Consider the following 18,078-nt stretch of genomic DNA (forward strand, 5'->3'; position numbering starts at 1 on the left):
ACCACGTATGACATAAAAGGCAGAAGTCCACTTTCTCCCGGTGGCCAAGGCTCGTATCGAGATAACCTCAAGAGATGGGCATCTTTTATTCGCGCGACTTCTCCTCTCTCGTTTTCTTGTTTACGGTGTATCTTTCTCTTTCCCTTTTCGCAAGAACCGACGTACTCTTCCCGTACCGATCTGTTTCCTTCCCTTCCGCCCGTGGATTCGCCACAAAATGGATTGCACCTTCTGCGACTTCGAAAGCGCACTTCCTTTTTCGATCCGCCTTTTTCCAACGTTTCATCTTTCTCGCGTGTACTCCGCGATTCCTCAACGAAAGGAAACGATCAAGAAAATTTTGTAATTTTCAGTCGGACGCTACAGGCGATGGAATCTAATAAACCATCTTCTACACGTTCCCTTGAAATAATCTAACGATTACATCCCCGATACTATATTTAGAATGTGACTGGTTTTTCGTAATGTATCGACGAATAATACAATCATTTACTCCTTGTAATGTAAACGCAAACTTGTAACGATTCACGAAGGGAACTCTATATTCTGGTCAAAAATGGAGCTCAACTTTAAACCTCTTGAGAATGAACGCATTGATCAGCCATTCGAATCATGGTCGAGCGAACAAATCTTTAATTTAAACTACTATCGCGTTGTTAGCTAATTTCTCTTAATATGTGGAATAATAAAATAAATTTCGAAGGAAATATCGAAATCATATAATGTTGAACAATTTTTTAATTATTTAAATTAACCTTAAATCGCTCTTTCAATATTTAATTATATACTGAAAATCTTTGGGCAAAATGTGTCCCGAATTTTATAAACTTATGTTTTTAACTTAATAATACAACGAGAGGAATAAGCAAAAACAAGAGTGTTCGGTCTCACTTATTATAGAAATATTTTAATTATGGAAATATCACACACACACACACACACACACACACACACACACACACACACACACACACACACACACACACACACACACACACACACACACACACACACACACACACACACACACACACACACACACACACACACACACACACACACACACACACACACACACACACACAAAATTTCGATTGATTCGAGAAAAAAGAGTCAATGATTGTAATTTGTTATCTTGCAACAGATTGGCATTGCAACGCAAGGTTTGCTTTGAGTTTAGTAACATTTACCGATGTTATACTATATAATGAGTGGTTTGTACTGCTTCGTCCAATTTCCGTCTTAAATGAATGGTGGTGCACGCTTGGACATCGAAATTCTGAGAAATAATATTTAAAGATAACTGGTGTTCGTAATCAACAAGATTAATTACATACTCATCGGTATTAATCGATGATTGCGTCGGAGATTGTTTTACGTAGTTTGTTCAGGCTCTGTACACGACGGACTAACAATAGATCCAATAGATGGAAAATTATACGTGCGAATTTCTACGCGGTAATGGTAAAGTTAGAAATTATGGAGTCGTGTGTACCATCAAAAATATTTGTTATAACGTGAAATGTATGCACTACTTAACACGTTGCCGATTGGTGAAAACCACTTTTCTACACACGAATATCGAACTAAAAGATCCTTCCGTAAAATGTATAAATTTGTAAAATTAAAAGCAATAACAACATTATATGAGTTTTGCTTCAATAATTGTTGCCCATTATTAGAAACTTGATACATTTATTTCTTATCTATGTATGTAGTTTACTTTTTGCAAAATTTACTTTAGATAAAATATTTGAAAAATGACATTCCTCAACTTTCGTTTACCGGATCAAAGTATCTTATAAAATACGATATTAAATACAGCCATTTCATCAAATTGTTCGTAAGAGATTTTATGGAAATTTCTGTAAATATTTTGTTACCGATTACAATGAAATATTATAATTTGGTCGGTATATTGATATAATTAATAATCGTATGGATTTTTATCCGAGTTTCTATTTCGAAACCATCCTCGGAATAATGAATTAAAATTACGAATTTCTAATTTAAAAATATTCTCTCGTTACTATTAAGGTTGGCGATTTACGATTCTACTCACGAAGCATCGTACGTCGTACAAATAGGAAGAAAGAACCGCAAAAAAAGGGTGGAATTACATGAATTACGTTCCGAGCATTCCGTAAAGTACATAACCAACTGATAGAATTCTCCTTGCAGCGTCTTAATTCGCCGATGTTAATGCGATAACATTCGTGAAATTCCAATTACGAAGACGAAATATGTGCAACGTTCACTTTCAAAATCACGCTCAGGAAAAACATTAGGGAGGAAGAGGCAACGAGAGGTAAAGGAATCGTCTTGCCGAGAACGATCGAAGCCACCTAAACACCGGGACACAGGTGTACGCAATCGAAGACAGGTGAATATGGGCGTTATCGTAATACAATCTTGTACGTGAGCGACATGGGTGCACGCGCATGCACCGGGGTCACGGCGGATGCACCATAGATGCATCATCATACTCGTACGCGTCTACGTGGGGCTACAGTTACACAATCCTCTCAGCCTGCATTCAGACGAAACCGCAATTTGCGAAGCGAGACTCCACTCATGGGCCCGCAGTGTGGTTCAACGTTTTTCTTACCGGATGCTTAGCCTCATCTTTTCATAAGCCCGTGCGTGATGATTTCACCGATTGACACAAACCGTGGATACGATCTATCTCGCGCAGGATCAGTGCACGTGATTCGTGTCGTTTGATAAGTTTCGGCTTCGTACGGTGTACCCTAGTATTGACGCATTGTTCTTAGCGACATTTATGGGTGTATTTCTTCTTCTAATATTTTAAAAGGTGCATTGTTAAGCTCTTGACGACGGCAAATCAGTGACTCGAGAGAAAACTCAACAGTGACGCTAGCGAAAATTCGAGAGACCGAATTGTTATACAGGCTATTTCCTCTAAGGCGTTACACGATTTTTCAGCCGTTTGCGACCATCTGACGAAAAAAAGTTTTCAACAAAAATTGATTAATATCGAGGGCACAGCAAACGATGATAATTAAAATTTTGAAAATAGTTTGTTTTCATAGCGAAATCGTCATCTTAGAATTTTCAAATAAAATTAGATACTTTGTTCTCTTTTCTTATTGTAAGAAACATCGAGAGGAATTCAAAGACTACATAACATTCTATTTTCATTAACACAATCGTATCAAATTTTTATTTTAATACACGTTTGAAGTACATTTCGTTTTCCGCGATGCAATATTCTGCTCTTTTGCAGAAGTTTGAATGTATTGCTGCAAATTAAACTGGTTGAATTCACATATCTGTATGCTGCAATAATTCTCGCTTGCAAATCTTTGTGATAAATTCGGAGAACGTGCTGGCCACCATATTGATCCGTTTAAGCTGATCAATTTTTGTTGGAAACTTTTTTTGTCATACTATGCGTTGCTTTAGAGGAAATATCTATCCTCTATAGCAGTAATTGAGATATTGTATTTTAAGTTTTCTTATAATATGTTGTAGTGCACATTATGCGCCATTGTGTACATATATTTACTGGTTCACAAAAGTATGCTATATTATCAAGAAATTTTACGAACCTGTAAATCTGATTTAAATAAAAGTTTGTGTGTATATAGATCACAATAGTGCATATATGGAGCAATTCTTTTGTCCACAGAAAATTTCTTTATTTTCTTTAATTTCTGTGTTTTATTATTTTTTTAAGGCAATTTTTCTTGGGATCGTTTGCAACAGAACGATAAAGTACTGAGAGTTAAACATTTTTCGTACGAATAGTTTTGCATTATATTCGCAATGTTATGAAATTGTATTTGAAAAGTCGAAGAGAAAATGGATTGCAGTTGATTTAGTACGATTGGAGAGCTTCAAATGATTCTCATTTTCTTTGTAACTTCACAATTGTACGAGATAGAGTGCAAATTTTGTTACAAAAAATGTTCAGTTTTTAGTGCTCTATCGCTCTACCATGAGAAAAGTCTTGGAAGAAATTGTATTAAAACAATGAAAAAATGTTGAATTTCTGGGGACTGATTTCATCCTCTCGAGAATATTACTTGTTGAGAAAAATTGCATTATATGCGACTCAGTATGCTTTATACTCTTATTAAAATCCAACGTATAGGTTAGAGGGACTTCCTTATAATAGAGTGTACGAATACTTACGTGAGCCAGTGTATGTTGATTTTCTACGCTGATTATTATATAATTTTTACAATTACTTAAATTTGAATGCAGAAATTACATAAATGCAATTGGTCGACGTATCTCTTAGGGGATGCATCTGAATTACAATTATTGGTTAATTAAATTCAAAATGAAATGTTAGTAATCTTTATATGAGAAATTAAAGTTATATTGTTCGTAGATTTGGTCTGCTCCTTTTAACATCTTAAAATCTGTACTACTCGAAGACGTGGTTAATACTAACAAAATAATTAGATGAAAGGCTTTCCAATGCGTGTTATTGCAACTGAAATAAAATTAAATACGTATCATTGAGGAAACTGTATAAGTAAATGGTCACATTCTCGAGTTAATGAAATATACAGTTGCTGTTATATTGTCGCTGTTTACAGTGGGTGGCCGTTTACTTACGTACAAGTTGTATTTTAAATTCTAAATCTTGTACATTTTCCTGGGAAGCTTATAAAACTGTCTTAATTATATTTTCACAAAATTTGAACGTCTTTCGTTACCTGACGATGAAGTTTTTATTTATTTAAATAATTCAACTAATTTATAAAGACTTTAATAAGCGATTCTTTAGACAGATCATTACTTACGTATGTATATGTGAGAAACTTATTTATTCCTGTTATTATTCTTATATTACAGTTGAAATTTTTAATATTTTGTTGGTAAGCGTTTATGCTGCAAAGAAACGGCACGTCTCGGCGGCATTGAATCGATAAATCTTACAATAGATTGCTCAATAAGTTTCGTCCTTCGATAAGAAATGGAGCTATTAGGTTCGTTATTTTATTTTTCTAAAGATGTTACTACCATTTCATGAACACGTGTAAAGTTTCATGTAGATCTCTCGACTCGTTCGTATATTTACAGTTGTTCGAAGTTAAAGTGTCATAATATTTTTTTACAATGGAAAAAACAACAAAACTTATCGAAGAACCTAGTATACCGGTTTATATGTATTGATTTTCTTCTTGTACAAAGTTGTATAATTCTCCTATATTTTTCAGTTTTTGTTTTTGAATGTACTTTTCCACATCGATTTGCAAGACATCGATGGGATTCAGGTCGGAAAATTGTGCCAGCCATCGAGTATATTGAGAAATGTTTTAACGACACGTGCAGTAGGTCTTTATCTTGCTGATAAATCTAGTCGTTTGGCATACACGTTTCTGCATATGGTAGTAACATCTCACAATGTTTAAGTAAACATATCGATCTACAATTCCTCTTATACAGTGAATTGGACTAATACCATTTATAGATATTGCAGCATAGATAATCACTAATCTGTCACATTCTTTTATCGTTGGTTTTTTACAATGTCGTCGATATTATTCTCCAGCGCAACGTTTAACATACGTTTAATCTATTAAAGTTAGATTCATTTGTAAATATCACTTTTGACCACTGTTTTCGTCAGTCCAAATAAGTTTTTACAAAATCAATTCTAGCTTGTTTAAATCCTTTCCTAAAATAAACAGTTTCTTTCGTGAAACTTGTCTGTATGTCTGTATTACTGTGTGTCTGTATGCCACATTCATTTAAACGGTGTCGAATAGTTCTGGCACTGATTGATTTATCAAGATCTGGCAATATATCCACATGGAAGTCGATTGCGGTTTTAAATCCGTTTGTTCCAGATAAGCGGTACATCTTTCTATCGGTTTTGGTGTTTATTTATCGAGATTTTATTTTTTTACGAACATCATCTACCGTCCCATGACGCTTAATATGCTTCATAGCTTGACAATAAACCATAGCGGATATCTCCGGATCCTTAGAAACCTTCTTGTATGTTTTTTCCAGCTTTGCAAAGTAATTCTATCCAAAAACATTCTTCTAGTATAATTTTCATTCCTTTACTCATCGTGACCACTTACAGTGCACTTTTGACTATTTCAAATGTTCCACAGATATTGATAAAAGTTGTTTACAACGTTGATATTTTGTTCAATAATTATCCGTTTCGAAAGCAGTAGCTCGAAACGAAGTAAACATAAATATCCCTAAACTTTTTGAACGAAAGAACTTTGTTGACAATTCATAAGGGACGGTTTAATAAATTCTATGAAAATATAGTTTAGATGTTTTTGAAACTTTTCTGGAAAACAATGTGTCGTTCGGAAATTAAAATACGACTTGTATGTATGTGAAGTAGATGACCGCTAGTGTGTATCTTCACAGGGACAGTGTAATCAACCAATTGCAAGTATCCGTATCTCTTAATGTTACCTGCAAGATGTGAAAAATTCAAGGCCCGTACGAGGTATTCAGTACACCTTTAAAGGGTTAAGGAGAACAGATGATTTTCAATAGGTGTTTTGTTCCAAGAAGTGGATAAACTCATTGTTATGGCTGTTTCAACAAAAAGGATGTCGTTTTGATCCATTTCGGTAGTGAATATCGATATCCTTCTCACAAGATAATTAAGTATTTGATTCATATATAGAAATATTTTTCGAATACGGATAGTTGCATCTGAAGCGATAAATGGTTGGATTAGCCTTATTGATAAATCTACTAACAGTCTAGTGAAAAACACCTTCTATTGGGAACGATCTGTTCTCGTTAAAAATACTTCCTATAAAATATTACAAAAGGAAATGTTACTATATGTTATTATCGAAATTGTTGTGACTAAAATTCGAATCTATACCCAGCTCTGCCACAAGTTTCGTTACAAGTATATTGAGCTTTGTAAAAAACATAAGAAAAATTACTTTTTACACTTCCGTAGTTAATATATGACAAGAGGAAAACAATGTTACTCTAAAGTTATTTGGGAAGCAACTTCTGTCAGGGTTTTCTTAAAGCTACAGATATTTTTACGAGACTATCATCTGATTGTCAGCAAATAATCAAGATTCTTGTAGATTTGTAACAACGCGCTTGGGATATTTTCTTGGATAGTGTACGATAATAGCTTTTTTTTTCTACTTGCAATCGTTACCTGAAATCAATAGTTCGATAAACAATTTTAGCACCGTCTAGACAGGTAGATTATTAGACTTTCAAATGCAATGCAAAGTAATTTATTACCTTTCTATAACATAATTTTCGTTTAAGCGTACCATTTTAACGAGTTTGACAAGTTTTCCTTGCGCCGATTGCCTTCCTTAAATCGGACGAAAGCTGTATTAAAACTTTTGCGAAGCGGATGTTTGGAAAGTCTTAAGGATGCCACGAGCTTTACCAGTCAGTGATCTGAACGAATGCTTGGTTGTAATGCTGAGAGCAATAGCGTTCCACCTTGTTTCACCTACATTAGATATCTTATATTTAAGTGTTTTACAAAAAAGATGACACTAAGAAGAATTTTTTATTCTTTTTATTTTTACAGTTATATACAATTAGTTACTTTGACTAACATGTAATTCGACAAAGGGGAAGAATAAGGAACGAAACCAACCGGAAATCGATGTTCACTACCGAAATACTCTTCATATGACAATTGAAAGTGGAATTTCAGATTTTACGAATGTTTCACCTAGCATAGACAATATAAATTACTGTAAATTCAGAATTGAGCATAGGCATGTATCAAATTATAATAATAAATTATAATTGTTTATTATAGGTACATACTTGAGGATCAAGGTTTGCATTTATTAAATGAAATCTGCTGGAACACTAAATTATGTATGTATTCGAAATATTTTACTCTTATTTCCAAATCGAATAAGTTAGTCTGTTCAAGAGTGAGGATATTTAGATACGTATAAAAATATTTAATTCCTTGATAAAGAAATAGCTCTTCGTATAGTTAAGAGAAGAATTTATCAGGAGATTAACAGATAGAAACGAGCGCAAAACGCAATGCTTTGAACATTTTATCGCAACATAGCAATGTGGGCCAAATGCAAAATCGATTGCACGTAAAGTTTGTTACTACCGTGTTGGTAGCATTTAATAGAGTACGGGGAGGTGATCACATTGAAGTGTACGTATAACGGATTCATTATATAAACTTCGATAAAGCAAAGAAAGTAGTCGCAATGTAGGAGTACATACATATCTATGGACCTTGTGGAGGAAAATTTCTCTTTAACAATTCTCAGCTTATAGTAGAAAACGTTCGGCCAGCCAAAGGATCATTGAATTATGAAAACTCCTAGAAACTTTTAAATTTCTGGCTGACACCAAAAATCAGCATCTACGACTGATGTAAACATTTCACTAATGAGTTTGCATCTGTTTATAAGTGAAATTTAATATCTGTTCATGGAATTCTTAGAGGGATTTAAATGCGACTTTTTTTTTAATATTATTCTATCCGATTCGGTACCAAAGATTTTTTCATATCGTAATCATCGTACATTTTTACCTTCTTTTTTCATTTTCGGTAAGTGAATCTTACGAATAAAAAAATAATTCGATTATATTAGAACTACGAAATACTTATTATACGTTTAAATATTTGAGGTGAAAGTATAACGTACAGTTTAAAGAAACAATTTCGATGACAAGTTAAACAATTCACATTTGCACTTGGAATAGTATCGAAGTCTACTAGATTCGTGTCTATGTATTTAGAAAATCTACATACACATTTCAATATATCTAGGATACGCGTGAATTTTCTTTGCCGCTTACTTTCTCCTTTATGCTCCCTTCTAGAAGAAGAACCGTTTTAAGACTCTTAAATAATTTTGAAAAACGTAGTAGTTTTGTTTACAATATTTTCATGGTTGAAAACTCGAAATAGAATATAGTGAACATTTCTCGTGATAATTATGAAATTTAATTTCTGACTTTTTATCGCGCGTATTTATCAATAAATATTGCATGGTTATACTATTATATGTTTGCATTAAAACGAATTGAACACAACATTCTTTACTTCCTTCAAACGTGTTATCAAACTTTCTAAACTTACACACGGTTTCTCATCTACCAACTACATTCTAGCTAATTACAGCGTCTAAGATTATTAAATACTATCATTATCACTGTTACCTTATTAAATGTTATTATTAATTTCATACTATCGTTTTTACGTTATCCATGTTCCACGAAAATGTTAACCGCAACATTTTCTCAGCATAAGAAATTATAGAGCGAACAAGGTTTCATATAACTGTTAAACGTTCAAATAATTTATTTAATTTCTAATTATCGTCAGACCGCTATGCTTTCCTCTGATGTTACTGAGACTTTCGATAAAATATTTTTAATTTCGTAAAATAAGTTTGTGGATTTCGTCTAGTGCAATACTTTAGTTTCATCGAGGAAAGTGGATCAAATCTAATTAAACACTGATAAACAAAACCGTTTCCAACATTTTTGCGCAAGAATATGTATTCTTTGATAATTTCATAACTTACTCGCGTAGTTTCCTTCTGCAATTACCAAGATGAGCCAGTTACGATTAATTGCGGTTATTTTTCAACGATGATCACAAACAAGGAGAATGGGAAATTTAACGCGTTGAAAACGATACGAAACACTGGACCTTTATCCGATATTATGTTGTCTAAGAGACACGAGGCAGTGTCCACTTCGACTCAATCCTGACGCGCAAAAGCGAGTAGTATTCGGTGTCAGCAACGAGGTCAGGTTTTAAGGTAAAACCGGAGCCAGCTTTTGTGACAGAGTTGGACGAGTTAAATCGCGTACTTTGCGAGTGCTCTTACATCATCGGAAGAGTTGGTTTGTCCTTGCTCAAACGTTTCGCGTTTCAGGGTTTCGATACAGAATTATTTTAAAACAGAGCCGCTTCGCTTTTCTATTATCATTTCAGTAACCATCGCGGAATACTTATTGTATTAAACAACATTTTGGAACTTTTAAAATATTACACGTTTTCTTGCATTTCGATTCCCAAAGAAATAGGTTCATGGGAGTAGAATATCAAACCTTAATATCTTAAAAAAAAGTTTTGACACTTTTATATATTTCAATTTCGATATATAAGTTTTTTGCGTATTGCAAGTCGAAGGACTTAATGGAATAACATTTATCTAACAGACGGTTAAAACCACCTCCTGTTCACAGATATTGGTGATCTTTAAGAGTTCAACATTTCTCTCTTCTCTTTTTCTTTGAAAAACTAATTTTCTAGATATAAATATGGTCGAATTTAGATATTTAATACAGTAATGTTTGTTCATGAATTTCTTTAAGTTATTTATATTCCATAAACATATTTATACGTTCATTAGAGTTTAATGTTTATGATAAACATAATACACTATTTACAACAAGGAGCGGATAATGTGTCCAGATTTAAATTTCATTTTTAATTTGGGAGTGTGAATTAATTAAAGATCGAGACGAAGAAGATACTGTATATTTAGTGTAATAATATTTTCATTAAATACCGAACTCGTGTGTCAGATCGAAGCTTTCAATATATTTAATATCAAACTGGAGATGGACGACAAAGTAAACGAATAAATGATCTTTTTATCATTGTGATCTATATGTTATTGCACAGTAATGAATAAGCGAAAGATTCTATATATGGTTATTAATAATATACATAGGTTAAAGTTTAATATGTTTATAGTTTAGTTGCATCACTTTGAGTCATAGTCGTATGACCTATTATTACAATCAAGTGTCAAGAAAGGAAAAGAAAGTTTCCATCCTTGAGATAAAAATAATTGTTATCCTTGAGGCAATAGTGAATGCACAACAACTTATATAATTCTATTTGTACAATTTATCTAAATTTCAGACATGGATGGAATTAAATGTTTTAAAAAGGATAATTACAGTATCGAATTGAAGAGTAAGGTCATCTTAATAATTTATTTTTGAGTTCTGTACTTTTTAGTTGTTGTAATGTATTAATATGCTAAAATTTTATTCTTCGGAGATTGCAATGAAAAGTAAAACATTACGAAACATTAATTTTTATTTAAATTATTTGTCATCAAAATTGACCATATGTGTTTTGTGGTTTTTAAATTTTTCTTTTTTGGAGGCATCTTAAAGAAACAGTTTTTCTGTCATTACAATTTAGAACAGTCTCGCTATCATTCGATCTTAGCTACTTATAAACGAACAATTTATAAGGAAATGGTTGTCATTTCAAGTTAAATATTTCATTTCTTTATGAATTTTTTTATTCATATAATTATTTTATTCACATAAAATGAAAACAAATAAAGAAATGAGAAAAAAACATAGTCAGACGATTAACAGTGTATCTGAGAATGAATTGTCAAAATTTAAAGTTAATAATTTCAGTACACTATCAAATTTATTCTATATTTGAATTATTTTTTCATATTTTAAAATGAAACGTAACAAATTGTCAAGCTTTTCAAAAAGTGTAAAATGGATTTTTCGATTGTACACTATAGTTATTTCTTTCAATACTGTATTTGCCATTTAATTTTACTTTTTTTTGCAGGATTTCGTATAATGTGTCACGGTTTCAAGAATTTGTTTTATTCAAATTACTTTTACTCACTTTCTAAAAATTTTACTCACTTCTAAAAAGAAATTGGATAATAACACAGTATTTCTAAATTACTATACAAATTTGCATAATTTTATTATACGAGAATACTCGACTTTAGGCTTGTGTGAAAATATACAAGATGATCTAAAAGTGTGCTTTAAACGAACTTACAAAGTTACCTTGACAAGAATAGTCATCAATTTTGTAATTATATTTTCACATAACAGTGTTTTAAATACATAAATCACTGACGACCTTTAATGAAGCAATTATTATAAACAGTAGTAACTCTGATAGGGTTGATTTGCATACTCGTGTTTACTTCGTAGTTACGTAGTAAAAATAATAAAAATATCACATGTGTCATATTTATATGTAAAAATATAAGACGTATTGCCTATTTAAAATCTAAAGAGAAGAATAGGAAGAAAATCTCACAAATAGTATATAAACAAAAATTACGAGTCAAGAGTTCCTTTAATTGATGGAAACTCGTATTAGTTTCTTTAAGCGAATTATTATATTGGAAAGACATAGAATATAATACGGTTTAATGGCAAATGTAAAAAAGTTAAATAGCGAACTGAATGTAAAGTCTGATGAGCGTTAGTGTCTGTATTATTAAAATGAGTTACCGAAGCATTATAAGTTGATTGCAGCAATTGATTTCGAAAGATTTTCGACTCTATTCTTGAATCAAAATAAAATTGTTTTAAACGAAACGATAATTCTTAAACCAAAATACTAATTGGAAGATTAACAACAAACATCAAATAAGAAATTTATAAAAATTGTACGTGTTCGTCTATATACAAATTATTTGTAGTAAATTCAGAGTAAGGAGAATGTAAAGTATCAAGATTATTTTTCTCTTTGATTAATCAAAACAATAACATACCTTTCTTAACGTTTCAGCCGGGTCAGTAACCTTAATAATTAAATGGATTTTAGATAGACAAGCATCAGAAATAAACAAAATTAAAGTTCATATTTGAAAAATAAATGTAAATTTTAAAAATAATGTTCATTTTATTCTAAAAGGCTATTAACCCTTTCGTTATCTAAGATGAGATATTTTATTACCAAAATGTGGCCTATGCGAGGCACATGTTATATTAAAAGACGAAGTATTTCATCTGAAAATTTGGAATAAAGAATTCACTTATAAGGCACTTTGTTATTAGTGACAGAAAAAAAATGCATGAAATGTTTGAAAATAAAGTGTGATACATAACGAAACACTATAATTTTTACAAAAATACCTCGCTCCTTTTCATTGTCCATTTCATTTACAAAGTTTGATAACACTCCATTTTTTGTAATACGAGATGTCTCGTCCAGAGTAGCGAAAGGGTTAATAGTTCACACTAAACGTACAAGTTTAGCATTTTTTGCATTTTTGCTGAAAAGAACAAGATAATACGGAGTGAATAAAAGGGCGATCTATACAAAATTTTATATTCCGATAGACGATGACAGTTGCAAGATCGAAATGTTTGAATTCAATAAGCATATGCTGTTGCTCCGATAGATAAAAAAAAGAATATTTCTCTTGACACTTATCTAGTAATTTTGACGAACAAATATTTCTTTCTTTTTTATTACAAAATGTAAAGTAGTTGAAACATTGGAATCCATTACTGCGTATGCTTTTACCTACCTCGTTTGCATTTTTTTGTATACAAAGTCAGAGGAATTGGCAAATAACATGAAGAAATACTGAATGACTACAGGACGAGCTACGGAAACTTACACGCTGTTATTACACGTATTCTATACCGTTACATAAGCCGTCGGTCACGAAACGTAACTATTAATCCGCCTTGTGCGAACTTTCTCTGTACGGTTTTCATCAAAACGAACACATGACCTTGGTTCTGTTCTCGGTTCATAAATTCAAGATGCGCTACTTCAGTTGCACAAACGAAATGCAATTTATCATACAACTTGCGCGATTATTCATAATAAATAACCGAATACTTATACTTGGACTTACATAGTTATATTCTTTCTTATCCTCGTTCACCGTAAAGATGACACAGATACTTATGTGCTTTGTTCAACCGATCCACACATTTGGTCCTTACGTGTAATCAGATTTTTCATTACGACTCGATAAATACAGCTTATTTTTCCTCTTTCAAATTTTGTATCGCATACATCGAATGAATATTATACAAAAATTATGTAATTGGTAACGGTTAGCCTAGAACGCTGAACGCATTGAATTTGAAAAATTATAATTTATGATTTTGTTACTTCTTTTACTTTGTTGAAATAAAAAAAAAGAGCATCGCTTCTCTCTCAGTTACTGCGAGTTAACCTTTTCCGGTGCTGAGGTTTGAACTTTTAGCACGCGTGCGGGAATTCGGTTGTCACATTTACTGAATATATCCACCGAGTGCCTTTGAGCGTTCACCGTATGTATCGTACTTATTGACTGAGAAACCAGTATCAAAGAAAGGGTTAACGCGTTCGTAATCCGCGCTTAGAAGCGTCAATACCACTCGAATGTGCAGAAAATTTTATCGATTTATACAACAATAAATATTCTACCTTTTTCTTTTCTGAACGATACCTGCGTTTTATCATTCCTGTGATTTATCCACGTTTCGTAGTTTCGAAAAAGCTTTCAGCTCAATCATACGGGCGATATTTGCGAAGCCAAAACTGTCTCGACTAAATGAACTGTGAATGTGTTTAACTGCGAGTGTAGTTAATAATATGTGATTTTTAGAACTCGTGTGTACCGTGGACACCGATGGTTTAAAGACTACTCTTAAAACTGTAGGTCTCGGACTACCGACTCACAATGGATTATATTGGTTATAATCAAGAGAAGACAACAGTACTTACTTTTTCGGGAGTGGGTGAGGACGATGTTGAACTTAACCCCTGCTGTAGATGATACATCTTCGGGGTGAGCAAAGATGGAGATGCGCCGAGGCTACCCGGGGCGACAGCCACGCTCGTCATGGTCATTTCCTATGATGAATGCAGTCCTCGGCTTCTTTGAAGCATCTGTCCGCGGTTTTCTGCGATCTTCGTAATTGCTCATCCTCATTCCGTGACCGCTGTAATACAAATATACACAAGTCTACAGAGGTCTACATAGGTTTACAGAGATCTACGTAGATCTACACAGGTTTACACAGGTCTGCACAGATCTACACAGATCTATACAGATCTACACTGATCTACACTGATCTACACAGATCTACACAGATCTACACAGATCTACACAGATCTACACAGATCCTCACAGGTCTATACAGGTCTACACAGGACAGGTTTACACAGATTCAAACAGTACTGCTACTCTTGTTTCTTAAATCTATTAGAATGAATGAATTGGAATCCTTAAAAGCTCCACATAAAATAGAAAATATGTTGTCTCGCAAATTTGCATGATAAATTCGTAAATTTTACAAAATTTGAACAATTTATAAAGATAAGTAGTAATTTTTCTACATTTTATATGGACAATTTATGATAAAAGTTAAGAATACCCTCAAAAGAATTTTTATTTTAATTCAAATAACGAAATCCATTCCATCGTTTTGCATCTATAGAAACATTAACGCCGGATTGAATTTCGTCCCTTAAAGAAAGTAAAAATTATTACATTTTTTAGTACATCTTCAATTACTATCAATCAATTTTAGTCTCGATCAATTAGTAAAGTTATACGATAAAAATGAGTACGCGACATTTTTAATTGTGTAAAAAATAAATTGCTTCGGAATTACACAAAAATGTGTGCCCTCGATAAAAGTCACGTTTGAATTTATTATCCATCGATAATTTTCTAATAAAAATGTACAAATTTGTATCGTACTAGCGGCTGACACACTGATATGTGTGCGACAGAACTTTGGTTTCGGCAACTGAGCGCACGTAATCCGAGACTAGCTCGCTGTTGCTCCATCTTACTCACTTGCGGTGTATCTTATTCGCTTTCTTTTTTGAACGGTTCATGCGTGGCTGTGTTTCAATTCGAAACAAAACTGCTACCTATCCCACTTCCGAACAAACTGGCGATCCTAATTTTGTCACGTGAAAGTGAGTACTATTGTATCGGCTGATAACGAGCGTACGACTGAGGTGTAAAACAATTGTACAGATAGTAAATTTTATCAAATACGTTGCCAAATAGTAGAAACCAGTTTGAAAATTGAATGTAAAAATAATCCCGTTTTGATCATCGAAAGTGGAAGTTACGCAATATTTATTGTAAGTCAAATATGCAATATGTTAGTGAGAATATTTTCGTCACTGTAATACGGATTTGATTTGAATAGAAGGTTTACGACAATTGTTCTTAATGTTGTGTATCATTACAAAGAGGACACTATACGAGCACAAATTCGAAAAGAATTTTTTTCGCAGAAAATCAGAAACCAGTGAAGCGTTGTAGCACGCGATAGCGTTGTAGCTCGTGTAGCTAAAAAATGTTTACACTAAAGGAAAATTACACAGAGTTTTAAGACTTTCGTTTGACTAACCATCGTAATTCATACTTGTACGTATTTAAAAAATAAATTTGAGGATAAATGTTAAATAGATGCAATACGCAGAAGCAATTTTTGTTTTTAACTACGGAATGGAAACGATTTTTCTTTTAATGTACATTTACGCAACAATTGATCGTATAAATTTGCACGATAAATTCGTAAATTTTACAAAATTTGTAAAAGTTATATAATATAAGTTGACAATTTATAATAGAAGTTAAGAATACCCTGAAAAGTTTTTCAACCGAAGAAACAAAAGATACAAATATACTAGATTGTTGTCATTGAACAGTATAGTACTAGATTGCTCAATAAGTTTTATCGAACCTATTACATATACCATACACAGAGAAAAGTATAAATTGTATTTTAACTATTGTTTAGTAAGTGTCAAGTCCATTGTAACCCATGTAATGTTTGTCGCAACCGTGAAACAACAGTCGTGGCCATTGACTTGCTTTTATGTTCGTTATGGCCATTAAAATAAATAAATAAAGATTTTATGAATCTAATAACGTAAAACTTCGGTTAAAATTCACATATTCAAACGCAAACTATTAAAATTCAGGTTTGGGTCAATGTGAACCCGGGGACCATCGTTTAGCTTTTTATCCGAACAATATGTTGTAGAAAAGATGGGTACATAAATTCAACTAACTAAGAAGATTGTATTGGACGATATTTCTTTCTAATCTGACAAACACTATAAAATTAAATAAACGTTAAGGTAAGGCAAATAATTTTATTGGCAGAGAATGAAAAATAAAGTGTTTAAGAGTAAAAGAGCATTCAACTTCTGCTTGTACATATACCACAAAGTACTATATAGTGTTACAAGTTGTTTTTTCAGAATTTAATGAAAGTATAGACTTCATTGTTGCTATAGTTAAATAACAACTGTATAGGGAGCTAATTTTTTGGTAATTTTGATGCAATACATTTCTTTAAGGTGACTCTTGGGGGGGGGGGGGGAAGGAGAGTTATAACATTTTTTTCAAACTTAAGGTGATATTAATTTCTCGTTATCGAGATACCGCTCATAAACTTGAGTAACGTTTACTTGAACTATTTTCTTTTATTGTGCATATTTACAGAGTTACAGAAATAAATTAAAATTGATCCAAATGCATGTAAGATTTTAGAAATGAAATTTCCAAATAAATCGAATTTAATACCGAATTTAAATTTCTTTTTATGGGATTACATAAAAAATAAAGTAATGGTAACTGTTTCCATAATTGAGGAAGATATGGAAACAAGAATACGTATTACTTGTGTATCGGTTACTCCTTTAATATTATCGAATATTCGAAAAACTATTTGTAAACGACTTAATAAGTGCTTGGAATTTTGAACATTTAATAAAGCAACACTGTTCCGATGTTTTACGTTTCAACAACAAAAAAGTCGTTCAAGTAAACGATATCTAGTTTGACGAGACCTATCTCGATAAAAAAAACTTTATATCACGTCCCGTTTAAAAAAATATCGGGGCGTCCCCTTTTCCCCCTAGGAGTCACTTCAAAAAAATGTGTTGCACGCTAAAAGATAACTTCCCCTGTATTATTTAACTATGGTAAAATTGAAGTCGATATCTTCGTTAGATTCTGAGAAAACAACTTGTAATACTTTATTTGGCACACCCTGTATAACGTTGATACGGTAGAAGCGAGAACAGAAAATGTAGAATAAAAACACGTTTCGTCGCCTTTTCATTTACGCGCGATACACTCTATGATACCGAAGTGTAAAATGTTGCATTTGTATTATTTTGATACCGTGGATAATCAAATTATATAAAAATTCTAGAATCGGAAAGCTGTTCTGTTTCAGTGAAAACATTTTACTAAAATATATTACGTATGTACTTTTAAAAGTCGCAATTAGATTCGTACTGTCTGGGTTATAAAACCGACTACTTTCAGATTTACTTGCTTCGAGTCGGTGCACGAGTGTTAAACTGTT

The 18,078-nt window shown here is 32.5% G+C and overlaps 1 protein-coding gene across 1 annotated transcript in view; it reads right to left on the minus strand.

Annotated features, from left to right (window-relative positions):
* Window positions 1-18,078, minus strand: part of Rhogef64c (Rho guanine nucleotide exchange factor at 64C) — a 91,893-nt gene that overhangs the window by 32,588 nt on the left and 41,227 nt on the right. The window contains exon 2 of the mRNA XM_076321430.1: window positions 14,456-14,673. Within this exon, the coding sequence (XP_076177545.1) occupies window positions 14,456-14,581 (126 nt within the window). The 5' untranslated portion in view covers window positions 14,582-14,673. The remainder of the gene's footprint in view (window positions 1-14,455; window positions 14,674-18,078) is intronic.

The sequence above is a fragment of the Ptiloglossa arizonensis genome, chromosome 10 (genome assembly GCF_051014685.1).
Source record: "Ptiloglossa arizonensis isolate GNS036 chromosome 10, iyPtiAriz1_principal, whole genome shotgun sequence".
Classification (NCBI taxonomy): Eukaryota; Metazoa; Arthropoda; class Insecta; order Hymenoptera; family Colletidae; genus Ptiloglossa; species Ptiloglossa arizonensis.